Consider the following 27,993-nt stretch of genomic DNA (forward strand, 5'->3'; position numbering starts at 1 on the left):
GGACCTCATTTATTAATCAAATATTCCAATTCAGAGAATTCGCGTTATAAATTTTATATTTTTGAAACTATTACTGAACAAAATGATAAACTTTGCATATCTTGTGTAGTTTAAAATTTGAGTTTGCTGAAATGGGAGATACTATGCTTAGGTGGCCATGTTGTTTTGACAAGTTTTTTTTTTTTTTTAAAGATTTTATTTATTTATTTGACAGAGAGAGACATAGTGAGAGCAGGAACAAGCAGGGGGAGTGGGAGAGGGAGAAGCAGGCTTCCCGCGGAGCAGGGAGCCCGATGCGGGGCTCCATCCCAGGACCCTGGGATCATGACCTGAGCCGAAGGCAGACGCTTAACAACTGAGCCACCCAGGCGCCCTGACAAGTGTTTTTTTTAAAGAACTTCTCCTCAAAACGGACCTCCTCTGGTGATGGTTGCACAATTCTGTGAATATACTAAAACCTACTGAAGTGTACACTTCAAAAAGGTGAATATGTGGTAGGTGAGTTCTAGCTCCATAAAGCAGTTATTAAAAAAATTTCCACCACACAAAATATTTTCATAGGTGCAAACTAATAGAATTTTAACTTATATTCACAATTAAAACCAGTGTTACCTTTAATAAACATTTAAAGCTTTAGAAATATGAAGTCATGTGTGAATTAAAAAATAACTTGTGTTCTTGTTGAACAGTAATGCACGTTTGTGTGGGAACTTCAGAAACTACAAATAAGAAAAAAGACATTTTAGAGAATGTGTGGGGCTTTTAATAGTCACATCTAGCATGTATTCTATCCCTAAGCCTTCCCTATATTTAACTATGTCCTCGGTATCCATACTTTTCTTGCCAGCTTTCATTAGGAATAAATAGCTTTTCATGACTGCCTTAGGAAAACAACCAGATGTAAAAAATATCTTCTTATAAGTAGTTTAGTGAAAGCATTGCCCCCACCCCCCTTTGCCCCCCAGACTGCGAGAGGTGTCAGTGGAGGTGAACAATAACACCGTTATCCAAAGAAATACAATACATATATTGCAGAGTAGCTTTGGATGTACAATCAGTTTGGGACTTTGTTGTAAAAATTAGCTTTAAAACATTTTGGCTTTAAGGTGAAAACTCAGAATCTTGGGCAGAATGGTGGCATCGATTCTCACCTAGGCAGAATATTCTCTCTTTTTAAAAACTCTTGTTATCATATTTAGCATTAGCTTTCTAACAGCTAAAATTGTTCACAACACAGTTTAAAGATAAATGCAGTATCAGGCTTTGAATTTTTTATTTTTTTGGTAAATATTAAGACCTGAGTACAAAATGAGGGCTGTACTGTGGATTAAGTGAAGTATCTCAAGGCTGTGCTGTTCTGATAACTGAACCTGAAGTGACCTTTCTCAGACACAATTACAGAGCTGTATGTTTTTACTTTAATTTCATCAGGGGTTTAATTAGTATACAAATAAAACTTCCCTTATCTTCCTTTCTACCTAATTGGCTTGTCTTCGCTTCTATATGAAGTATGTGAAAGTGGGCTGTAATTAGGGTGACCGTGTTAACCTTTTTTCCTCAAATGTACTGTTGCCTAAAGGCCTCAAGGCCTAAAAACAGTGCTTTGGATTATTGCTTTGCAATCACTATGGCTGTCCCACAGGTTTTCTCATGAGCAGAAGGGCTTTGGGTGCTGCGGGTTCCCACTGCTTAACAGGATCTTCATTCTTCTCCCCACTAAATGTTTATTGATTATCTCACTGTTCCAGGCTCAGCCTCCAACAACTTAATATCAGGTGACAGTCAGGAGAGTTCTCCAAGTAATTAGAGTTGAGCATTGGGGGAACAATTAGGAGCAGAGTTATTAAACTTGATTTATCCTAGTCTCTCCTGAACGGTTTCTTGGATATCAGAACATCACACTTTCACAATCTACCCTGGTTGAGAAATTAGTGGTTAACCTGCTGCTTATCATTGTTGCCTTGCTGCCTAGGGGCACACCCTCTTGGTTTCAGTCATTCGGCTGGAAATATTAGAGTCCATAAAGTTTATGGTGGGTTTTAATTAGATAAACCTGAACAGGAGAAAAGAAAAGCTGCACTGAAAGTTTTATATAAACATGTAATATATACTATATTTTATATATGGTAAGGTACACACGTATATACATTATACACACACATATAAATATGTTTTTCTTTCTTCGAACTCAGTGTTGAGATTTTTAAAGATTTCTACTTCTATCATCAAAACCAAAAAAGGTGAATATTAGGGAAAAGACATAATATTGAACCACTTTTAATGTCTCGGTGTTTTGCGCACATCTTTATGAACCTTAGGACCCACTGATTTATGTGGATTCCACTGTAATGTACCTCAACTTTTTAACAATGGGAATTCTGTGTCTATAAGTTATGGCACTATGAGTACTATCTCTTCATTTTCACAATAATGAAGTGTGACTTACACCGCTTTGTTTACACCACTTTTTGTTCATTTTCTGCAATTTCAGTCTTAGAACGGGCTAAGTTCAGCTATTCTGAGATAGGGCAAGCTTTAGGAGACTTTGGTGGCTCCCTGCCATTGTCCCTGAGAAATGAAAATGAAAGCCAGGGGAAAACAAGAAATTTGGATATATAGTAGAAATTTGAATTCTGTGAGTTATAGGGTCTTTGAAAGGATGGCGTAAGAGTGCTGAAGAGTCAAGTGTGGTTTTGCGATGATGCCAGGGTCGTGGGTTTCTCTCAGACTGGACCGGTGAGCTTCACTGTGGACCAGGCTAGAGGCAGCACCCTGAGCACCCCTCACAAATATCCACGGCTAGTCATGACAGTTACTGAGCAAGAGAGGTGGAACGGATTGGCACAAACCCATTATTTCTGTTGGAAAAAGAATTCGAACTTTATGCATAACTGGTAGTGGATCATTAGTTTTATCTTCATATCTGAAAAATAGCATTTTTTATTAACTGAAAGATGCCAGAAATACTGGCTTTAAAAGGACTCAAATGGATTTTACTTTTTTAAATCGAGAAATCTCATGATACTTCAATGCCTTTAAATATCTTAACATTGGCACAAAATCCTTGGGTTTAGCATGGCCTTTAACAATCTATTCTTTGTTGTCTTTTTAAAGTTGGTTTGATTGAGTGACTGTTCTATAGTGGGATGTTCTTGATGATCTGTTAACATTGAAGATTAAAATAAAATATTATATCTAATAAGTAATCACCGTTTGCTTATTTTTAATTTTTTAAACTTACGTTTGTGGGCAGCTTGATTGTTTGAAAAGTGAAATACTGAATTTAAAAACTTTTACCATTTTAAAATACCTGATTTGACTGCTGATTGCTTCCAATGTACTAGCATTTAGAGTGAGTTAACTGTTTTAGCTCTATGCAGGCTGTTTGAGTTTTCTATGCTACCTATTGTGAATGCATTATTTTAAACATGAAATTATAGCATTTTGGTTATTCTTAACTGGATATTTGAAGCATAGCAGTGGACATTAATGTGTGCCTAAACTCTGAGAAAGAAGAAGATATTATGTCTATGTAACCAATTGTTTAGGTCACTGTATAACAAATTTAGTTGAAAAACTAGTAAGCTCATATTCTAGAAATTTCATTGGCAAAGGAATGAGCAAATTTTTAGTGCTAAGGGATCCTGTGATCCCTGTCTAGAAAATACTCCTTTAAATTGTGAGGTCTGATTCTATGACCGTTAGCCCTAAAGTTCCAAAATAGAGTTGTGCACTCACGTCTTGAAATTTTTGTGCTAAGAGAATATTTCAGATTAAAGCAAAGAGCAAAATATCAATCAACAGATTTTATACTTCTGTGAGTAGAAAAATATTTATGGAACATAAATAATTCTGAATGCAAGTATTATTTGTAGCTTTCTCTGTTAGATGAAAGGTGTTAATCACATTTGTGCTGTTATCTTTGACATGCGAGTTACTTAATGCGAAGTAAATGAGTTTTACTATGGAGTCCAGTTATTTCACTGAGATGTCTATAGCAACCTGTTTTGGATCTATTCATAAATAAAGTAATGGGTTTTTTCAATTTTTCAATCTTGGGTTCCCCATTCTCTTGGTAATCCTTATCCACCTTCCCCTCACTCACATACACACTTTGTCCATATGCTTGTTCTTGTTTCGAATAGACTGTAAATTTCATGTGCTTTCTCCCCTGAAAATCTTTACTTCTTCATCATTCAAAGAAAAGGTAACTGAAGGTTTTCATAATGAGATTTTTTTTTGCAAAAATAAAATGTATTTGCCCTTCAGTATTTTAAAAAAATAAAATAGTTGTATTTTGTAGCTAAATATTTTTCAAAATTTTATCAGAGCTGTCATTTCTAATTAGTAAGTATGTAAAATTTTTGCACAAAATTTGTTAAACTTTGATGTGTAATGACCCAAGTCTGCTTCTCAGTCAGTCTGTATCCTTCTTTGTTTAATAGCCTATGGCATAAATTGAAGTTAATTATCAGGGCTGACAAGTAACTCTGTTTTCTGTCTGCTTGCAGAGTCTCTCCGAGGCAAAGATGGAGCTGAGAAGAAAAGATCAATCTCTGCGTCAGCTCAATAGACATCTCACCCAGCTGGAGCAGGACAAGCGTCGGCTGGAGGAGAACATCCACGATGCAGAGAGTGCCCTCCGCATGGCAGCCAAGTGAGCACTCGGACCTTGGGGAGATCACTTAAAACAGACAAAAGATCAATTCTTACTTTCATGCTCTGGGTTTTAGCCCTGGATAATACAGTGTTAGAAAACAAAAGTACAGCTGTCTCTCTTTGAAATTCTCTGATATATTCTCAAAAAAGAAAACTCTTAACTCAACATGCTAAATGTATATTTTATTGAGAAACCTTGGAAAGGTGTTAAGTTTCTATATAACCTCGAATTATGTGTATTTTGGGCTCTGTTGTAGTGTTACACGTTTGAAACCATGATTTCATTAATATGAAATGGAATACTCTTTATTTAAAAGTTTTTCATAGTTCCTTCTATCACATATTCCTCATCCCCTTCTGCCCCATTGCCCCCCAAATTTTGCTTTGCATATGGTCTACTAATATTGTAAGTAATATTTCCATAAAAAATGCTAGTATATAATCAACATGTGTATCATAATGTCTTTTTAAGTGCAATAAAAACATATAGATCATGGAAAATTCATTTAATTTTATAGCCGTATATTCTAATATGTTCAATAGAAAAAATACACAGTTTTCAGAGTGGGCAGCTATAATAATGCGATGAGAATGTTTTTCCTTTTACCAGGTAATCAAGTTGACATACACTGTGAAGTTCAAATTGAACAGTTCTCTCTTGGGTATTTTTATTTGTTCCTCACATCAAATTTCATGGACTACTTTAAGACAGTCCTTTGTACAACAGCATGGCTTAAAGAAAATCTATTTATGGATTAAAGAACATCTAACTTTAATAAACTCAGTATTTCCTGAATTTGGAATTCTGAGTCCCTGTAATTTTAAATATAAATATAAATGTATATATTTACATATATATTACTTAAATTTTTTTTTGAGACAATGTAGATTGTAAACTAAATCACAGAACAGGGGATCTGCCATCTAGGATATCCACAACTTTGCCACTGGGCTTGGGAAATTGCTCACACTAATGAAAAAATGAGTTTACGCAAGGCCAAAATATTGGCAGGTTTGAATGCCCACCGGTAGTTTTCTGGAAAATCATGAAGCTCCGTAATTTTGCACCACCATATTAGGTATATGTGATTGTCAGTTTTTAAAAATATGAATTTGACTAAATCAGCTTTTTGTTGTCATTGTTCAGTCTTTTTCCTTATGGCAAGTGGAAAGCTTAGCCTAGGTTATTTCTAGTGCGTCTTGCAGCTCTAAAAATTCTTAGATGAATGGGAACAAGATTATAAAGTCTCCAGATTCATATTGTGTCTCCAAAACATTGCTGCTAATTCAGGAGTCTGTACATGTCTATGATCTGTGACCATGGGCACATGTTCTTATAGCACGAAAGAAAGTTAATTTGAGATTTGGAGAGCTAATACATTATTTACAGCTTTCAATTTATAATTTACCATTAAATTTTTGTCTTCGGTATTTTAATCCAAACTTTTAATTTAGTTTTACTTTTATTGAAGTGTAGTTGGCATAAAGTATTGTATTAGCTTCACGTATACAACATAGTGTTTCAATGTCTGTGTACAGTGAGAAGTGCTCACCACGTTAAATCTAGCTGCCATCTGTCACCATGTAACATTGTTCTGATGTTAACTATTTTCCCTTTACTGTACATCCAGACTTTTTATTTCATTATTGAGGCCAAATTCAATCTACAAGGCTGATAGAAGAAACTAGTAACTTTGCCTGTTTTTAGTCAAGGTCATAGAGGGTTTTTGTGCAATTATAACACAAAGAGCCTATGTAGAAAGGAAAATATTATTTTGCATAGTATGGCCATTCAAAATGTATCTCCACCACTATGATTTTTAAAATCTCTTTCATTAGGGCGCCTGGGTGGCTCAGTTGGTTAAGCGACTGCCTTCGGCTCAGGTCATGATCCTGGAGTCCCGGGATCGAGTCCCGCATCGGGCTCCCTGCTCGGCGGGGAGTCTGCTTCTCCCTCTGACCCTACCCCCCTCTCATGTGCTTGCTCTCTCTCATTCGCTCTCTCTCAAATAAATAAATAAAATCTTAAAAAAAAATAAAATAAAATCTCTTTCATTAGAAACCAAAAGAATGAAAGTTCTTTCCAGCACATTTTAAACCAATAATGTAATCATGGCTTCTTTTTTCTTTCTTTTTCACTTAAAAAAAAAAAACTTCTATTATTTATTTATTTTTTCACTCTTTTATTTTTTTAAACCTTGAATATATCCTTAAGATTTTTTTCCCTCTCTAATTTATGGCAGGCAATATAACTAAAGATAACAGTTAAATGCAGAAATATACCAGGGAGTGTGGTTAGGTTTTGCACTTTTAGAAGGAGTACAATAATAACCAAATCTTATTTTTCAATAATATCTACTTACACTAAAATGTGCAACAGTTGTTGTAAGACTTGGGTTTTACTAATACCTCATTTTAATTTTTTTTCTAGAGACAAAGAATGTGTTGCTAATCATATGAGAACAGTAGAAAATATGCTTCATAAGGTACTATAATTTTCCTTCAATATCATTCAACTTGTGTTAGGATGTTGTTTTCCTAGTCATTAATTTTATTAACCTCAAGATATTTTAATTCATTTTGTAACTTTCTTTAAAAGTAAATTAACAAAAAGATCCTTCCAAATGACTAAAAGTTTGTATTATACGATGTGATATTTCATAACTTTCTTCAGAATTCACTTTATTTACTTGATAAAACTATAAAAATAGTGGTTTCTCCCAACTGGTATAATTGCACTTGAGTTATTTGTGGTCTTTGCTGACTGAACCAGAGGTCATTATGATTCTTACATGTCTCATATGATAAAATGTTTGACCACACTGTCTAACCTCTTACCACTCGCAAACCTACTATCCTATATATGTATATAGAGAGGAGCCATAATGTATTGTGTGTGGCAGTACTTTTCAAGTTGTAATTTACCGTATTATAAGAATGTGTTCTTAAACTAGAAATTGAATATATTTAATAATACTCTATTATTTTCAAATTTGATTACTTCTGTATAAGTTAACATTTACTTTGTAGTGATGAGTAGCACTTAAGGATGTTATATTACTAAAAACTTAATGTATTAACTCACTGTATATTTTTTTAGCATTCCACAGTCAAAGATATGTTCATTTCATTATTTAAAAGTAGAGAAACATAATTTATGTGTGTCTATTATTGTTTAATAGACAATTTTTTGGAAATAAGGATACCTAGTACTTTTAAGATATGTGGAATTCATGAATGAATCATATTTATAGTAATTTTGGGCATCAAGTTTATTATATAATATAGTTTTGTAAGTCACTTAAAAATACCCAAAAAACAAAGCCTTTTAAGCAGATATTAAATAAACATTAGCAAACTAATATTTAATATATTTTAACATTTTAGAAACGCTAGCCCTCTATTTTTTCTTTAATTTTTAAAAAAGATTTTATTTATTTATTTGACAGAGAGAGAGCGAGAGAGCACAAGCAGGGGAAGCAGCAGAGGGAGAGGGAGAAGCAGACTCCCCGCTGAGCAGGGAGCCTGATGCGGGGCTTGATCCCTGGACCCTGGGATCATGACCTGAGCCGAAGGCAGCCGCTTAACCAACTGAGCCACCCAAGCGCCCCTCTCTATTCTTTTAGATATTGAAAGTGACTAACATTATTTCATATCACCAAAAGCACTTTCAAAAAAACCTCATATTCTGAATGCTATGTTTTAAAGTAGTATTGTTTGAAACTGTGATTTCTCCCCCTCCCCACTTAAAAAAGTTTAGTCAGTCAGTATAGTTTAAACTTAGTCACATCAAATCCATATATGCTAGAAACCTGAAATTTGACTTGTAGGAAAAGAGACATCTTTGGTTAGAATTTTTTGCACTTGGTGAGACCTTTGATAGGAGAAATCAGTTATGTTGTATATATGGCATACCTTTATATACGGTTAATGTTGCCTTGAAATCCAATTGTTTGTTCGTCTTCCCAGCTACAGGAAAAAAATGTTGGATGACAGCTACCTTGAGGAAGGGACTTTGACGTCAGACTATCATCAGTGTGGAATACAGATGTTGTGCCTTATCCTTTTCATTATGAGAATGGCACAATATGTATTTTAAATATAATCAAGACTGACTGCAATAGGACAATTATAATCATATAGTTCTTCAGTTGCAGTTCATCTTTCGATTTTTGTGTCATATGGAAAGAGTATTTTATTTATTTATTTATTTATTTATTTAAAAAGATTTTATTTATTTATTTGAGAGAGAGAATGAGATAGAGCATGAGACGGGGGAGGGTCAGAGGGAGAAGCAGACTCCCTGCCGAGCAGGGAGCCCGATGCGGGACTCGATCCCGGGATCATGACCTGAGCCGAAGGCAGTCGCTTAACCAACTGAGCCACCCAGGCGCCCGTGACCATTGTATTTTATTTATTTATTTATTTATTTATTTTTAAAGATTTTATTTATTTATTTGAGACAGAGAATGAGAGACAGAGAGCACGAGAGGGGGGAGGGTCAGAGGGAGAAGCAGACTCCCTGCCAAGCAGGGAGCCCGACGCGGGACTCGATCCCGGGACTCCAGGATCATGACCTGGGCCGAAGGCAGTCGCTTAACCGACTGAGCCACCCAGGCGCTTGGAAAGAAAGAGTCTCTAGAATTGGCCTAGAGCCACTGTAGATTTACTTTTGGTTTATGGCTTTTTTCCCCTTCAGATTTAGTAGTTAATTATTTTGATTAATACTTCTGGAAATTTCTATTTATATAGTGGTTTCAAAATTATCAGTTACTTTTCAAGCTTGAAGTGAAAATTTAGGAAAGGCTAATTGATTGTTGGCCTAATTCTCTTTTCTGTGAAGTTTGGGTGAGGATGAATGGGTGCTATGAAATGGCCCAGAGAGTCACTCTGAGCTCTCAGGGAGGCGCCGCCAGCTGGTTCTCATGCCAGCTTTTGCAGGTTTATTTTTCTGGCCACTCAGACTGTGCAGAGGCATTTTGCCATTTTGGAGAAACTGGGCATAGTACAGAAGGAGGATCTAGGCTCTTTCATGGTAAAAATGGTTGTGGTTACACCCAGACTCTTCAGTCCAGTTTATTGTACATAGTCAAATAGTATAGCTATTTATATATCTTAAGCACACGTGTTTTCAAGGTTTGCACCAGTTGTTCTAGAATAAAATTAACTTTTACCTGCTGAATTAAATTTTAATACTAATACAACTTCTAACACAATGATCAAATAGAAAGAACTTGTTTTCATGAAGACATTATTTCTTTTCAATGAAATTGAAAATGAAAATTTTATTTATTTTAGAGAGAGCAAGAGAGAGAGCGTGGTGGGGAGGGGCAGAGGGAGAGGGACAGAGAGTCTTAAGCAGACTCCACCCTGAGTGTGGAGCCTAATGCAAGGCTTGAGCTCACAACCCTGAGATCATGACGTGAGCTGAAACCCAGAGTCAGAAGCTTAACTGACTGCGCCACCCATGTGCCCCTAGACATTTCTTTTCTTGCATTTTAAAGAACTTAAACTTTTGGAGAACTTAAATGTTTGGGGTTTTTTGGAAAAGCAATTACATTTTATTGATATTTGTTAATTTTTTAAAATTTGAGTATAGTTGACACACAATGTTACATTAGTTTCAGGTGTACAACATAGTGATTTAACAAGTCTATATGGAATGTTATACTCACCACCAGTGTAGCTACCATCTATCACCATAAAATGCTATTACAATATTAACCTACTATATTCCCTATGCTGTGCCTTTTATTCCTGTGACTTTCTCATTCCATAACTGGAAGCCTGTATTTCCCACTCCCCTCATCTCTTGCCAGTTTTATTCAACATAGTACTAGAAGTCCTAGCCACAGCGATCAGGCATGAAAAATAGAGGCATCCATATTGATTGAAGTTAAAAGAAGTTAAACTATCACTATTTGCAAATGACATGATACTATACGTAGAAAACCCTAAAAACTCCACCAAAAAACTATTAGAATAAATGAATTCAGTAAGGTCGTAGGATACAAAAATAATACCCAGAAATCAGTTGCATTTCTATACACTAATAATGAAGTAGCAAAAAGAGAAATTAAGAAAAGAACACTGTTTACATTTGCACCAAAAAGAATAAAATACCTAGGAGTAAACTTAACCAAAGAGGTAAAAGACCTGTATTCTGAAAACTATAAAACACTGATGAAAGAAACTGAAGGTGACGCAAACAAATGGAAAGGTATTTCATTCTCATGGATTGGAAGAATTGATACTGTTAAAATGTCCATACTACCTAAAGCAATCTATAGATCCAATGCCATCCCTATCAAAATACCAACATTTTTCACAAAACTAGAATAATACTGAAATTTGTATGGAACTACTAAAGACCCTGAATAGTGGAAGCAATCTTGAGAAAGAAAAATAAAGCTGGAGGTATCACAATTCCAGATTTCAAGATATATTTGTTAGTCTTTAAACTTGATACATTACCGTCAACTTTTCAAATCCTGAAATTGCATTATACAAAGCAGTTGACTGGATATTATTTTTTAAATCCCATTTGGGACTGATACTACTATTTAATAAAGAAGGCCGGTCATTTTCATCTAAAAACATATACCTCATTTCAAAGAAACAGATGTTTTATTTTATTTATATGTAAATATATATGTAATATATTATGACTTTTTAATGTAGGTCAGAAGTTAACTTTTTATTAAGAAATTTTTGGGGCTAATTTTAGGTTATTGGGGTTAAGAAAAATAGCAAGAGAAGACAAAATCATGATTTTCCACGAGGTGCATTTTTTATACACATGCTTCTTTATTTAGTTGAATTCTCAACTGTTTTGAAAAAAACAGAACTATTCTCTAAAAAAAAAAATCACCATTTTAGCCATTTTAAAGTGTGCAATTCAGTGGCTCTCAATGCATTTACAGTGTCATGCCACCATCACAACTATGTTTTCAGAATATTTTCATCACCTCAAAGAGAAACCCAGGAGCCATTAAGCAGGTCACTCCTATACCCCATTCTATGTGTTGTCTTTTTACTTTCTCGATAATGTCCTTTGATGGACAAAAGTTTTTTAACTTTGATGAAGTACATTTTTTTTCTTTTGTTGATCATGATTTTGGTTTTATATCTAAGAATACATTGCCAAATCGCAGGTCATGAAGAAATCCCCTGTGTTGTGTCCAAAGAGTTTTATAGTGTTAACTCTTATATTTAGGTTTTAGTCCATATTGAGTTAATTTTTGTATATGGTATAATTCAAAGACTGAATTTCATTCTTTTACATGGCTATCCAGTCATCCTAGCACCGTTTATTTATTTAGTTTTCCAAATATTTTATTTATTTATTTGAGAGAGAGAAAGAGCACACGCACAAGCAGGGGGTGGGAGTTGGGAAGGGGCAGAAGGAGAAGCAGGATCCCAAGATCCTGAGATCACGACCTGAGCCGAAGGCAGATGCTCAACCACCTGAGCCAACCAGGTGCCCCATCCCAGCACCATTTATTGAAAAGACTTTTCTTGGGGCTCCTGGGTGGCTCAGTCATTAAGCGTCTGCCTTTGGCTCAGGTCATGATCCCAGGGTCCTGGAATGAGCCCCGCATCGAGCTGTGTTGAAAATCTATTGACTATAGATGTTTGGTTTTGTTTCTGGGCTGTCAATTCTGTTTCATTGATCTATATGTTGTCTATCCTCATATATCAGTACCACACACTGTTTTGATCACTGTAGCTTTGTAGTAAATTTTGAAATTAAGAATTTTAAGTCTTCCAACTTTGGGGGTTTTTTTCAAGATTTTTTTTGACTTTTCAGGGTTCCTTATAATTACATATGAATTTTAGGATCAATTACATATGATTTTAGGATATGAAGAAGAAGGCGATTGGCATTTTGATAGTATTTCCATCTTAGTATTAAGTCTTGTAATCCATGACATTGAATATCTTTCCATTTATTTAGATCTTCTCTAATTTTTTTCAACAACTTTTGTAGTTTTCAGTGTGTAAGTTTTATACCTTCTTGCTTAAATTTATTCCTGAGTATTTTATTCTTTGTGATGCTGTTGTAAATGAAATTATTTTCTTAATTTCATTTCTTGGTTCTTAATTTCTAGCATTTAGAAATATGACTGATTTTTATATGTTGCTTTTGTATCCTGCAATTTTGATAAAATTTTTTTAGCTCCAATAATTTCTTTTGAGGATTCTTTAGGATTTCCTATATGTAAGATCATGTCATCTGCAAATAAAGATAGTTTTACTTCTTTCTTTCTGGTTTGGATGCCTCGTTTTTTGTTGTTGTTTATTTTTGTTTGTTGTATTTTTTATTTTTTGGCCTAATTGCCTGGCTAGTACTTCTAGTCCTGGTAATGAGATGACAACAGATATCCTTGCATTCTTCCTAATCTTAAGGGAAAAGCTTTCAGTTTTGTGCCATTAAGTATGATGTTAGGAGCATGTCCTTCATCAGATTAAGTTCTTTTCTGTTCCTAGTTTTTTGAATTTTCCTTTTCATGAAAGGTTATTGGGTTTTGTCAAATGCTGTTTCTATATCATATGAAATGATTTTTTTTTCAGTTTTCATACTATTAATATTGTGTACTACATAGATTCATTTATGTATGTTGAGCCATCCTTGCATTCTTGTCATACATACCACTTGGTTATCATGTATAATTGCTTGAATATGTTGAATATGTTGCTAGATTCAGTTTGCTAGTATTTTTTTTTTTTTTGAGGATTTTGTGTCTATGTTCATATGGGATATTGGTCTACAGTTTTCTTGCGATATCTTTGTCTGGCTTTGATATCAGAGTAATACTGACCTCTAGAATGAGTTAGGAAGTGGCCCTTCCACTTCAGTTTTATTTTTGGGAGAGTTTGAGAAGGATTGGTGTTAATTCTGTAAACATTTGGTAAAATTTACCAGTGAAGCTATCTGGTCCTGGGATTTTCTTTGTTGGAAGTTTTTTGCTTATTTATTAATTCTTTTTCCTTGTAATAGATTTATTCATATTTTCTGCTTCTTTTTAAGCCCATTTTGGTGGTTTATATGTTTCCAGGAATTTGTTTAGTTTATCTAGGTTATCTAATTTGTTGACATACGTTGTTCATTTTCTTAGTATTGTTTGTATTTCCATAAGGTCAGTAGTAGAGTCCTCACTTTTTTTTCTGATTAGAGTAATTAATTAATCTTTTTTTTTTTTTCTTGGCAAGTCTATTTAAGGTTTGTCAGTGTTGTTGATCATTCCAAGGAACCAAATTTGGTTTTCTTAATGTCCTCTGTTATTTTCCTAGTCTCTATTATCTCTGCTCCAATCTTTATTATTTTCTTTCTTTTGTTTGCTTTGGGCTTAGTTTGCTCTTCTTTTTCTGTGTCCCTCAGGTAGAAGATTATGTTATTGCTTTGAGATCTTTCTTCTTTTTTAATGTAAGCATTTGCAGCTAAAAATTTCTGTGTGAGCCCTGCTTTCATTGAAAACCGTGTTTAGTATGTTATGTTTTTGTTTTCATCTGTCTCAAAGTATTTTGTAATATCCCTGTGATTTCATCTTTGACCTATTCATTATTTAAGAGTGTGTTGTTTTATTTCCAAAATATTTGGGCATTTTCCAAATATTTTTTGCTATGGCATTCTAATGTAAGTCTGTAGGGTTTGAATGGCTACTTTGTTTGATATCAATTCTTTTAAATTTAAAGTTTGCAGTATGGCTCAGAATATGGTCTGTCTTGGTGAGTGTTACATGTACATTTAAAAAGAATGTGTATTCTGCAGTTGTTGTGTAGAATATTCTATAGATGTCTATTAAGTTGATTTACACTGCTGTTCAAGTCTTCTAGTTCCTTGGGTATCTTTTGTGTAGTTCTATGCATTAATGAAGTGCAATTTTGAAGTCTTCAACTATTATTGTTGACTATTTCTCTGTTCAGTTTTGTCAGAGTTGTGTTTTAAATTATATAGAAAAAAAAGAGGAGTTACAAATCAAAACTACATTATTACTGACTTTTATATATACTTGTGCAGTTTCCTTTACTGGTGATCTTTATTTCTTCATGTGTATTTGAGTTACTGTCTGTTGTCCTTTCATATCAGGCTGAAGGACTCCCCTAGGACATTTCTCCTAGGGCAAGTCTAGGGGTAATGAACACCCTCAGCTTTTGTTTATCTGGGAATGGCTTAATTTCTCCTTCCTTTTAAAAAAATATTTTATTTATTTATTTTACAGATAGAGAGGAGAAAGAGTGAGTGGGGGGAGGAGGAGAGGGAGAGGGACAAGCAGATTCCATGCTGAGTGCAGAGCCTGACACGGGGCTTAATCCCACAACGCTGAGATCATGACCTGAGCTGAAATCAAGAGTTGGATGCTTAACCAACTGAGCCACCCAGGTGTCCCTTTCCTTCATTTTTGAAGAATATTTTTGTTGGATATAAAATTCTTGGTTGACAGGTTTTTGTCCCCTTTAAGCACTTTGAATATGTCAACCCCCAAATTTCTATTTGGTTCCTTTTTATGCTCTCTATCTCTTTATTTATATTTTCTATGTCTTCTATATCTTCCTAGATATTGTTCTCATGGTTTCCTTTGGTTATTTGTACAGTTTCCTTTAACACTTTAAGCATATTTAAAATAAATGATTTAACATCATTGTGTGGTAAATCCAATGTTCAGGCTTCCTGAGTTCCTATTAGTTTCTGTTTTTCTTATGTATGAGCCATACTTTCTTATCTTTTTGCATACTTCATAACTTTTTGTTGAAAAGTGGATATTTTAAATAGTACAGTGTAGCAACTCTGGAAATCAGATTCTCCTCCTTCCCTGGTGTTGGTTGTTGCTGCTTATTCTAGTGGTTATTGTTTGTTCAGTGACTTTTCTGAACTAATTTTTTCAGTTTGTATTCTTTTTTAGAAAATATTTATTATTGAAGCATAGTTGACATACGATGTTATATTAGTTTCAGGTATATAACATAGTGATTTGACAATTCTGTACATTACTCAGTGCTCACCATGGTAAGTGGTCACTGTCACTGTAAAACATTATTACAATATAATTGACTGTATTTCCTATGCTGTACTTTTCATTTCCATGTAAAGTCTATATTCTTTGTCAAGTATGGCCTCTGCAATCTCTGTTCTGTTAACTTCATCATCTGCTAGTGTTTCAACAGAGATTTCCTTAAATGCTGACTCAGGTGCTTTTTTCTTGATTAAGTTTTTACTTGGTTGCTGTAAGCTTTCAGTTAGTTTCTAGAGTTCTGAAAAAGTTGATTCTGACAAATTTTGTCAGGGTACTCACTGCTTTTTTTTTCAGATTTTACTTATTTATGTGAGAGAGAGCAAGTGAGAGCACAAGAAGGGGGAGCAGCATGCAGAGGGAGAGGGAGAAGCAGGCCCCCCACTGAGCAGGGAGCTTGACTCAGGGCTCAATCCCAGGACCCCGGGATCATGACCTGAGCCAAAGGCAGACACTTAACCGACTGAGCCACCCAGGTGTCCCAGGGTATTCATTTTTGTGTGTGTGTGTGTGTGTGTGTGTGTGTGTGTAGGGACTGGTTTTTGGAGTTCCTTATTCCATCATTTTTGCTAACATCATTCCCTAAAGTCATATTTTTTTATTTTCCTAATAAATTTACCAATAGGTTTCTAATATTACTGATAATATAGACTCTCAGGAATTGATTTTTTTCTTTAAATTAAGAAGCTCTCCAAACATGCTTTAGTATTTCTATTGTGAGAAAAAGAGGAAAAGTACAATAATTATATTAGAATATAATTCTATATAGATATAGATAATTCTATGTAGAATTATATTAGAATAGCTTTCAGGATAGGGCAATGACTAGATGTATAGGATAATATCTGAATTATTTAGGGTTAGGTATGAGAAAATTAAGTATTTATTGGGGGCTAACCAAGTGTTTAACCGAGAAATGTCTTGGTTTATTATAGCTGGGGGTGAAAGTAAGTAAATTTACTTACTTACTTAAATTGGAATGTAGAGAAGAATGAACTTTTTTTGTAGTCATTTTTTGTTATTGTTTAGGTAGCAAAATGGCTGGATTCTTGAGGCTTTTAGAGATTGCTTGAGTCCTACAAGTTTGGAAGGATTAACTATAGTGTTTCCTGTGTATGATTGTAGTGTACTATGAACTTTAAAGGTACCTCTGAACATTTAGGGAGAAGTCTTAGCTGCCTTTTCAGTACAATGTCTAAAAGATAAAACAGGAAGTCAAAATCCAGAAGCCTCAAAAGACTCTAGAAGACCTTGCGTCTATAAACCTGTAAATTTATCGGGCTGAATGATACTGGACAATAGCTAGGAAGTCACAGGAGTTTTTGCTAATATCCTTTGAGATTCATTTCTACAGTAAAGTTACTTAAAACCTCTTATCCAATATTTAATATAAATAGTTGAGTTCTACAAATGCTTTTAAAGTGTATATTATATGCCAGGAGCTGTATCAGTCTTTGGAGAAACAAACAAGCAAAATATATATATATATATATAGCATAGTCCCTATATAGCATAGTCTTTTCCCTCAAGGCAGAGACACAGATAATTCCAGTATACCATGGTAAATACACATCCATAAGATGCAGTTTCACATCCGTGTGGACGGAGTTATTCGTCTATGAGAAATACTTAGAAAACCCACGGGTTGGCTGGAGGTTTCTTAGAAGAGAATTAATGCCTGGATAGGGCTTTGAAGTGTGAGGAAAGATGGGAAAGGCGTTCCAGCAGAGAGGATAGTGTGTGTGAGGAAGTGCATGGAAGCATGGAGAGCCAGACATCCTCAGTTCAGCAGGAAGTGAAAGGAGAGTGCAAGAGAGGGGCTGAATGAGGCACTTGGAAGCCAAGTCATTGCAGTTGTTTTTCTTTTTTGGCCATTCTAAGACCCTTGGATCTTTATCATGGAGGCAGTGGGAGCAAACTAGGGTTTAAGTGAGGGACTGATATGGTCAGATTTCGGTACTGAATTTGGGCTCTGGAGGGCATATTTGCAGACCAGATATCATGAGTAATGAAGGTGGTTTTAAGAGCCATGGTTCTGTACACTTGATGAAAGCAGGAGAAGGTTGGACCAGGGTAGTGATGATAGGTGGTATTAGAGGGAAGGATGTGAAACTTATTTAGTAAAATGGCGAACGAGGATGAGAAAGGCAGGGGAGGATGACTCCCAGGATGGGGCAGTGTGATTGGCTGATGGAAATGATGTTGGAAATACAAGAAGAGGAGCAGGCTTTTTTTTTGTAGGGAGAAGAAGGGAGACAATGGTGAGTTTTGCTTTGGAAATACCCAAGTTTGAGGTAATGTGGAGTGATCAGCAGGATATGTGAGTCTGGACCTAAGGGAAAAAGTCAGGCTAAAGATAAAGGTTTGAGATTGATTAACGTAATACTCTCTGGCAAGGAAAGAAGGCAGCATAGGCACTGACGGGAGAAACAAGACATTATAGATAAATGGAAGGCTAACAAATGCATTTTGAGAGATTAATTATGCCACTAGAGTTTGGAGTCCTTGAGGGATGGAATTCTGTCTCCTTAATTTTCATATCCTCAACATCTATCACAGGGCCTGGTACCCAGTAGGCACTTAATGAATGTTGGTTGAATGAGTCAAATTCTACCATCACCCAGTCCCTAAACAAAGCTGAAGCCATCTCTAGATTTCAATGGAGGTCTTGCTGATACTGCTTTTTTATTTGATTGCTAAAAATAGCATGTGTATTTATTCTGCCTAATCAAAAGCTAGAGGAGAAAGCCTAAATTTGATTGTAAGAATGTCTCTAGGAAAGAGAGGTATGCTAGCAAGGAATTTACAGGGTGTAATAGTCCTGTTGCAACCTGTTTTTAGCTGGTTAGACTCCTATGAAGTAGAAAGCTGAGAACTTCTTTTGTTAGAGTGGATTGTGGAATAGATTAGAGTCAAACAGAATCTGACAGGTGAAGACACTGTCTTACCAAATCTTTAAACATGATTTTATAATCTTATCTTAAGATGGTTAACCCAAATATTTGATAATACGTAGTTATCTTATGATTTTTAGTTTTCAGTGAATTTACAAGGGATGGAAACACCACAGAATAGCTTTTAATTTATAGAACTGACAGTATTTTAAAAGTCAAATATGATTTAATGCATCTAAAAACCCAGTGGTGGTGACTTGTTAATGACTCTCTAAATGTTACTTGTGGTCTTTGACCTCCTCTGCATTCTTAGTTTCTGGATCCCAGGTCTGAGGATCAGCTGTGCAGGACATACGGGTGTTAGCACAGTTGGCTTGCTGACGACAACTGTCCATATAGCTGTCTTGTGTGTCATCATTCATATTGTTCAGTGTCATTCTGACCTAGCCAAGCTAAAAATGGTACTCCGGCTCAAGAGGGATTTAAAAACCTTGACAAACTAAAGATAAGACACTACAGAATGTCATGTACGTGTGCTTAACAGGTTTTAGCCTAAACACATCTAAATAGCTGATTTCAGTTGTGCCTTGGCCTTTATCCTTTGGAATAATTTCCCCTCGGAAAGAAAATATCTCCGTGTGGAGGACTGTTAACAATTCATAAACTTATTTCTCTATTCTCAAGTATGGGTTTTGTGTTTGTTTAAATAGCTCAAGGGCACAGTAATCTATCTGTGGGGTGCACTCTATGGTATATAACCTACACCATAGATTTATCAAGCTGTCTAGTGCCTTTATAAGATGTCCGTGATCAAATCACCCTATCCTTCAGCTTGATAATTTGATTTGAGGGCTCCGTTTTTCAGATCCTTAATTGGGATGTAGCCAGCTTGATAATTTGATTCAAGAGATCCATTTTCTCGGTCCATAATTGGGATGTGACTATTAATGTGCGGGTGGTGGTGGTGGTGGATTTGTCCTCTTTTTCTGGTGACAGCAGCAGGCAGTCATGGGAGTGTGCTGGCTCCGCTCCAGAGCTGTAGGTTAGGTTAAATAACCTGCCAGCAAGAGAAGGCTAGTTTCTCACTTCCTTCTTTTCAAATGATGAGTGCCTGTGTTTGCTGCAACGTCAGTGGAGTGCCCGCTTCTGCGGAGCACCAGGGTCTCCTTCCCATGGGTGTGGAGCACAGCAGGAATGGTTGCATGTGTCTTGGGACATCATAGCTGGGGAATCTTCCGTGTGAGATGGTGACACTGTGTAAGGATGATTGCTGCGCAGGTAACTTGTCTCTCAGTGTAACAGTGTGTGTGTGTGTCTGTGTGTGTGTGTCAGGCCGTGGGAGAAAGAAAACATGAATGAATGAGAATGCCCACAGGCCCAGGGAAACTACTGAGGAAAATAAGGATGTTTGAATAATAGTCTCCATTACTTCTCACAAAACTACTTTTATGAAACTTACACATTTTTGCTAAGATTGCCAGACAAGGGACCAAGGCAAGGTAAAGGTAAAAAAAAATAGTGTTGTTGGTTAGGTAGGGAAATGGAAGATTACCAAAATCCTAAGCGATTTCCCCGACTATTAACTATTCATTATAGATATTAAGAGGCGTTGGGATTTGGTGCTGGGAGCACTGCGCTCAGCATCCCAATATTAGGGACGGTGATGACTGTTTCACAAGGTGGATGGCAGAATCAAGGGAGGTAGTGTGACGAGTACTCTGAGAAGCATAAAGTACTTTTGGAAGTACCAGTGGTACTACTAATAGAAATGTTACTCTATCCATTTCATTAATTGAACAGTTAAGGAAAAGGTAACAGACAGAGGAAAATATCCATTCAGATGTAACTGTTCGATCCATGAATGTTGACAAGCTTGAAGCCCTGCTTCTCTCAGTAGGCACATACCAGAGTCCTGGAGCTGCTAATGATCTTTTTTATCATATTCTCTCTTTCTCCTGCCTTGTAGAATTTGTGAGTTTGGAATGACATTCTTATTTGATCACATACTTTCTACGAGCCTCTGTATGCACAGCATTTTTCTTGCTACCAGTGTTATTACGGAGTTTCCTCTGGCTGGTGCCCTTCTCTGTCTATTTACAAAAGGCTCTCCAGTATGCCTATTCTACTTGTTTAACCAAATTTTATGTTGATTAGGTATTAGAGTACGTGCCAGGAAAGTTAGGTCCAGTCATGTTGTATACCAGACTGCATAAAACTTGAAAATGTATCAGGAGATAGTACACCTATTTTATGAAACTCTTGGAAAAAAGAAGCCAGGAAGTGTCTGTGAAACGCAACCCTGTGTTACTGGTAGAAGGTTGACCCGCTAGAAATTGTTCAGATATTCTCTGGTGAGATGTGGTTATTTAAAAAACTTGACAGATGGTGAAAAATACTGTCTTTCCTTCTATACCTTTAAGGCAGAGGATGGCCAACACTTTCTGTAAAGAGTCAGATAGTAAATAGTTTAGGCTTTGTGGACCATATGGTCTCTGTCTCAACTCTCCACTTCTTTTTTTTTTTTTTTAAAGATTTTATTTATTTATTTGAGACAGAGAGAATGAGAGACAGAGAGCATGAGAGGGAGGAGGGTCAGAGGGAGAAGCAGACTCCCTGCCGAGCAGGGAGCCCGATGCGGGACTCGATCCCGGGACTCCAGGATCATGACCTGAGCCGAAGGCAGTCGCTTAACCAACTGAGCCACCCAGGCGCCCCTCAACTCTCCACTTCTGTCATGGTAGCAGGAAAGCAGCCAAAAAACAATAGGTAAATGAATGGGTGTCATGTGTTCCAATAAAACTTTATTTACAATAATATGCGGTGGGCTGGATTCGGTTCCCAGGCTGCAGTGTGCCAAGGACACACTGCTCTCTGGTGAGGAGGTTGAAAGATAGTGTGCAAGCTGCTCTAGGGTAGGATGAAAAAGAGAATAAAAAGAGAAGGGAAAGCCATAAGGAATCTGTGGTGGTGGAAGGAAGGGCAGAAGAGGGCGTGGGACAGAAGAAGGCAGGGATGTGGAAACAAATAGAACATGAACATGGAGTGATAAGAAAGGAGGTTACAGGAAATGCTGTAGAGGTCCCTCTACTTGATGACACTGTCTGTGGTCAGAGTGTTGATTTTGAAGCAATGGATGCCATACTAGATTGGAGTAAGTAAAATTTTAGCCAGATCAAGGGTATGATGTGAAATCCTAATTATCACTTACTTTTCCCAGACGTTTAAGATTTGGGCACTGTACATATCTTTTTACGTGATAAGCGTACCTGCATTTCCATCTACAATTCTACTGCTTCTTCCTTAGTGTCCTGATGGTGGAAACACAGCTAGTGCCACATTTCAAAAGTGTGTGTGTGTGTGTGTGTGTTTTAATTTGGAACATTAGGTCCAGAGGGATTTATAGCTGTGCGTGATACAACATGCAGGTTCACGTTCTGAGAGTTGAGCAGTTTTTTCCAAAAATGACTAATGTAATCTCATAGTTGATATGTCCACCAGGAATAGCTTTTTTTGTGTTATCGTGGGAGTATACAGAAAATTAGAAAACAGATTGGCGGCTTATGAGTAAAGGCCAATCAGTGGAATAGGAACGTGGATCTTCTGAATCACTTCAATCTGGAACTTGAGTGTGAGGATAAAATAGATAGATATTTCATACCAATGTTTTGAGTTCTTAGAAAGTTTCATTTATTTTTCTCTACCCACCTCTTGTTTCTCTTGTGTCTTATGGCATATCTGTTAGAAATATGTGCTTTCTGAAAGTATGTAATAGGAAAGGGAGAAATCAAACTACTTTCCTAAAAATCAAAATTTCAGAGTGTAGTAATGGAGGTATGTTTTCTTTATTCTTTGTCAAAATACTATGAAATTGAACAGTTGTATAGAATATTATAAAAATGTATGCAACTTGGCAAATGAGATTTATATTGTGAAGTTGTATGAAAAAATTCGTTATATGTTAAGTATGAACTGTTACCCATTTTGAAGTACAAAAATGTTGTTATATATATTTTATCAGTCACAGCTATAAATAAATCACAGTGAAAAGGGTATAGAATTTTAATTAAAGGATGAATGACGATGTGCCGTAACAGAGTTAAAGACTGACTTTTGAAATTATAATTTCAAATTAATTTGAAATTTGAAATTATCATTTAATGTATAGAAAGGTGGCAATGGTGATTTTAATCTTAGTTCACACTAAAATCTGTACTTTAAAAGGTGAGCCTACTTCTGTTAGAGGAAAAAGTGATTTTACTATTCTAATATTGTTGCTTCAGAATTCTTTTGACAGTAAAGAAATTTATTTTAGATTCTCATGTTTGAAAAGAATCATTTATATCCAATGGGCAGTGTTTCCCAAGGAAATTTCACTTATCCCTTTTCTGATTTTGGTTACTTTGTTCTCAGGCTGCCTGTTCTCTGTTTTTCATGAACAAATTTAATGCAATACGGAGAGAACCTTTTTTCTTACTGTTCTGGGTTGACTCTCTTTCCCGTTTATCCTTGTTCACACCCTGAAATTCAGACTTGCTTTCTGCACTCTTCTGAGCAAGTCTCATCTTTCACCCTTCATGTTTTCCTGTTCCTTGTCACCTTCCCTTCCTGCTTCTTTGCTGCATGGTTGTAATTTTACTTGTCCTGTGTCACTGTTTTGTCTTCTCTCAACATACTGCTTTCACTCCTTCACACCCCTGAAGATAAAAGAACTCCTAGCCGATCCTTTTTCAAGAGTGAGAAAAAACTTTTCCTAGAAATATTTGGAGAACATTTTGGATGCCTTCTCTCAAAGTCCTGGCTTAATTTAAAAGTGGAATCAACTCTTAAAATGTAGTAGAAATATTTGTGGTATTATATCTGTTGTGTAGCACTATCTCTTGATGGCACTGTCCACAATCTCAACACATCATTTATAATTAAATGAAAGTATTAACACATGCATATTCAAATAATGTTGTAATTATGCTGCCCGTTATTCGATTTAGCAAAATAATGGCATTTTGAGGTTTTCCCCCATCTAATATAAAGAATGATTTAACTTGGCAAATTAAATAATGTTGTAGTGAGAATGTTAATTTGATGAGAAGTCACAGGTTTAACTGCCAAATGCCCCAGCTTAATATTGTTCAGCGAGTTTATTTAGAGACTATAAAATGTGGCTTACTGTTCCTGTATGTCAAGCTTCACAGTTGAAGTCTGGTGCCTGATAATCATCGGGTTCAAGGACCTCCAGTGCTGGAACTGTGTTGTGGATTATACCTACATTGCTTATGGTCCTCCCTCCTCCTTTGCCCATATTAGCAATCTGCTTTTGTACTTTGACTTCCAGGATTTCCCTAGTGAATTTTGTCACAGAAAAAAGAGAATCATCAATATCGCAGTTAAACTTGACTTTCAAAGCTAATAGTATCTCATTTGGGGGCTCAAATTTAATAAATTTTCTTTGATTCTGGGTGAGTTTTTAAACATCAAACAATGAATTGGCCAGGGTGCAGTAAAATATTTAGATCTATTGACTATGGTTCAGAAGGGTAGAAGGCAAAACACTAGTGGTTTGATGTTGATAAATTCTCAGTACCTTAATCCACATTAATGTTTTCTTTTATCTGAGTGTGCATTGGTGACCAAAAAAAGCAGGAGAAGGTATCCGTATATATAAAATATAAAACCTAAAGCAAACATATTTGTAAAATATGATTTATTTTGTTATGTTAAGTAAGTTAAAAGCATTCTCATCCTGACTAAAGACTCTGGAGAATATTTGTTAGAGATAAATACACATTCTGAATTGGGACTCCAGTGTGCATACAGTACTCACACCATTATGAAAATTGCATTACAGTGTATGTTTTATAGCATACACTTTGACATTCAGTTATTGACAGAAATTCTGCTCAACTTGGGAGTATAAAGATTTTTATAACCATAGATTAGCATGAACAATTAAAGATGTTGTCAGATGTTTGTGTGTGCTTGCTAGTATAAGGAAACCCTATGCAGTGTGATAGTTCATTCATAAAATAAGAAATAATTCAAACAGGCTTTAGAAGCTTCCCAAGTAGAATAGAAAAGCGAAGGAGAGGTTTTCGATCATGTACTGTTGCCAAGTTACATTTGAAGTTGCTCAGGGAAAAGTAGGGATATAGATACATATATTTGAGCAGTTAGTGTTATTTTTTTATAGTGCTCCCATTCTTGACCTTTACTATTTCATCAAAAACACTTTTGATCCTGTGGCTTTACGCTAGTTGCATAATATTTATCCAATATATGGTAGCAAAGAGATACATTTTTAAAACCAAGTCAGGCATAAGGAAAGTTAGAAAATATGCCTATGTATGAAATCTACTATCGTTAAACTATATAATTAAAAACGAAAGCTCACTGATCTTATGGAAAACTAAACTGTGAAAATCTTAAAGCTCTTACTAAGTTTGGAAATTAAAAATGAAAACAGATCTGTTTCTGAGCATTTTCTTTATCTATGTATAGTATATGGGGAGTAGTTTCTCATTTGTCCAGAAGGTGGCAGTGTAATATCAACTGCCTGTGATACTTACACTGGCTAGAGAATTTGGTATTTCTCCTGGATCTGTGGTATGTTTGTATTGTTACCTTTCCGAATACTTAAAATATAGTACAAATACCACTGATTTTATTCGTTATCTTATTTAGAAGTTGCGTGACCGAGTTGGTTTATATGTATTTAATCGTTAAGACTCAAGTTTTAGTAAGAAGGAAATGGGCAAATAAACCTCTGACTGGTATATTTTTAAGTCTCCTTGTGTGTTGAGTATATTTGTTTTTATTCCAGGGTACATATTATTGAAGTTTTCTTTTCAAAGACTAACACCTAATAACTATCTTGTCTAATATATATTAGTTAATACCAGTTAAATGAAACATGTTATTAAGAAAGTGATAATAATTAGGAGATGGCTGTTTGTTTTCGATTTTGTGGATATTTTTTTCCTTCTTCCTGTTTTTCTTTTGAGGGTGGAACAGTGAAAAAAATAATTCAAAACCTCTTGATCAGAAGAGCTCCAGTGACTCTTCTTCCCTCCCTCATTTCAAGCAGGAGGACGCTTTTTCTTCTTAACATTCTCCCCCAGCACTCTGAATTAGAGATTTATTTGCAACGAAAAATCAATTAGTCCTAAATTTATTCATGGATTTCAGGTCCAGCGATCAATGCAAGTCCACTCAGTGGGCTCAAGGGGACCCAGTTCATCCCAGTTAATGTGTCTGAAGGGGAATTACCATTGATGCTGTTTTTTTTCCCTTTAGGTCAGAGATCAGATCTCGCTGTCACGGACTGCGGCAAGTAGGAATGACTTCACCCTGCAGCTACCCAAACTGCACCTGGAGACCTTTGCAATGGAGGGGCTCAAGGGCGGGCCAGAGGTGGTAGCGTGCCAGGTTAGAGTCTAAATAACATTGTTTGCTCCTGAGACGTATGAAAAAATAAATTGCACTAACTGGAGAGAATGAAGGCCTCCAAGTGTTGTGAATAACTTAAAGGAGATGCAAATAATTTCTCTTAATTTTTCTCCCACCGTGAAACACTGTTTCACAAATAATTGTTTTTTCTCACAGTCTTGAAATAGCCTATTAAATAATCTAGAGAAATATATATATATATATATATATATTTTTTTTTTTTTTTTACCAAGGAAAGATATGTGTTTTATAGCTAAGTACAGTATGTAAAGAACATGCTTTCCTGTCAGCAGAGGACAATAAGACACTAGGCTGTTATCTCTTTAAGCCCGTCTCAATTTGTAGTGCTTATTGTTTTAAAATAAATCACTTTCGATAAAATTATCAGGAGAGATATTTGAAAATTTTCAATGTTAATTCCAGAGTAGAGCCAACATTTCATATGTGGCAATGTAATTTAAGCAACTGTGGAACCAAACTGTACTTTGCATTGAAGAGGATTTATTTACTCTTAATTTTTAGTTTTAATGAACAGCATAATAATGTGCAAACTGGGTTATTTCATTTATAAAACTCAAAGCTCCAAATCGTGAACCCCCAAGTAACTTTAAAATAAACTTAATAAAGAAAATCTTTTCAAAAACATATTCATTTTCAGATGCTGCAGATATCTTTCTAATCGAGGCTCCTACTGGGTTATTGTGAGCATTTTTTTTTCCTTAGGGTTAGGACAGTTTTTTAATTGGACAAAACAAAATTCGATATGTGCTTTATTCACCTTTTAATGCCCAATATGCCTTTATTAGAGAAACCTATCAACATTATGTAAACTGTAGGAAGCCTGATACTTCAAAAGAGCTTGTTCTTGTTCAGTAGCAATCCAGATTTGTCAGTGTATCTAAAAGAGAAGTATCTCCTAAAACTCAGTTTCTGTTTCACATTTTGAGGTTTAAAATAAACTTTGTCATTCTTTAGTTTATGACCCCGTGAAATTTTAATTTTGTACAAAATTAATGTCAGTCCAAGTGGGGCTATGTTAATTTTTTCTACTTGCTCCATAACCTAATTTAATTTGTTATTAGTATCCAAATTAATGCTCTACAAAGAAAAATACTCATTTTCTCTCAGTAGATTGTCCACCAATATATTTAAAATATATATGTGATTTAAAACTAAGCATAAAATACTTTTATTTTCAGTTATAGGCTAAAATATTTTTATTTTCAGTTATAGGCTGGAATACTGTACCATTATTTAGTACAAGATTAAGATGTACATTTTAAATTTGATTACCATTATTTGTGAATTCATTGTAACTAAAATACAATGTGATTTGAGATTTTTCTAGTGGCTGTAAAAGAATCCTTTACTTGGCTATCTTGATTCACAATCTCAGAGGGCTTAGTACTCGTCATAATTCACAAATAAAGACTTCCCCTGTAGATTTGGGTAATTTGGAAAGAGACTGATCCTCAGAATGCCATATTTTGGGGGAAAAAATACAAGCTCTCTATGGTTCTGACATCAGTGAATAGCAAGAAGGAAATGTAGAAATCCCTATTTCAAACTGCTGTCTTTTCCGAGTTCTAATAAAAACACTTACGCACATCACCAATACCTAAACACTTGGGCACATTTTGCATCGACATATTGTGATGTACATTGCAGGTTAGTCATAGATACTGTAGTTTAGTATTCCATGCAGAGAAGAACACATGATTTGGACCATAATAGTGTTTTTTACACGGACACACAGACACAGACAGACACACAGACACACACACAGAACTGGTGATATGCTTTGGGGTACTTTGAGAAGAAAGGCCCTGTAGTATCAACGACCTTAATTTTAATATGAATAGCTACCATTTCAGTGAGCATTCACTATGGATGAGGTATCATGCTTAGTTCTTTAAATACATCATGTTGTTTAATTTTCACAATGGACTGTAAATATGGTGTTGTATGTCAAATGATAGATGGCATCG

General features: G+C 35.5%; 1 protein-coding gene across 1 annotated transcript in view; it reads left to right on the forward strand.

The window, feature by feature from the left end:
• CCDC171 (coiled-coil domain containing 171) overlaps positions 1-27,993 on the forward strand; it is a 310,199-nt gene that overhangs the window by 208,039 nt on the left and 74,167 nt on the right. Inside the window, exons 21-23 of the mRNA XM_044920762.1 lie at positions 4,512-4,657; positions 7,091-7,145; positions 25,853-25,984. Of these exons, the coding sequence (XP_044776697.1) occupies positions 4,512-4,657; positions 7,091-7,145; positions 25,853-25,984 (333 nt within the window). The remainder of the gene's footprint in view (positions 1-4,511; positions 4,658-7,090; positions 7,146-25,852; positions 25,985-27,993) is intronic.

This window comes from Neomonachus schauinslandi, chromosome 13 (assembly GCF_002201575.2).
Source record: "Neomonachus schauinslandi chromosome 13, ASM220157v2, whole genome shotgun sequence".
Lineage (NCBI taxonomy): Eukaryota > Metazoa > Chordata > Mammalia > Carnivora > Phocidae > Neomonachus > Neomonachus schauinslandi.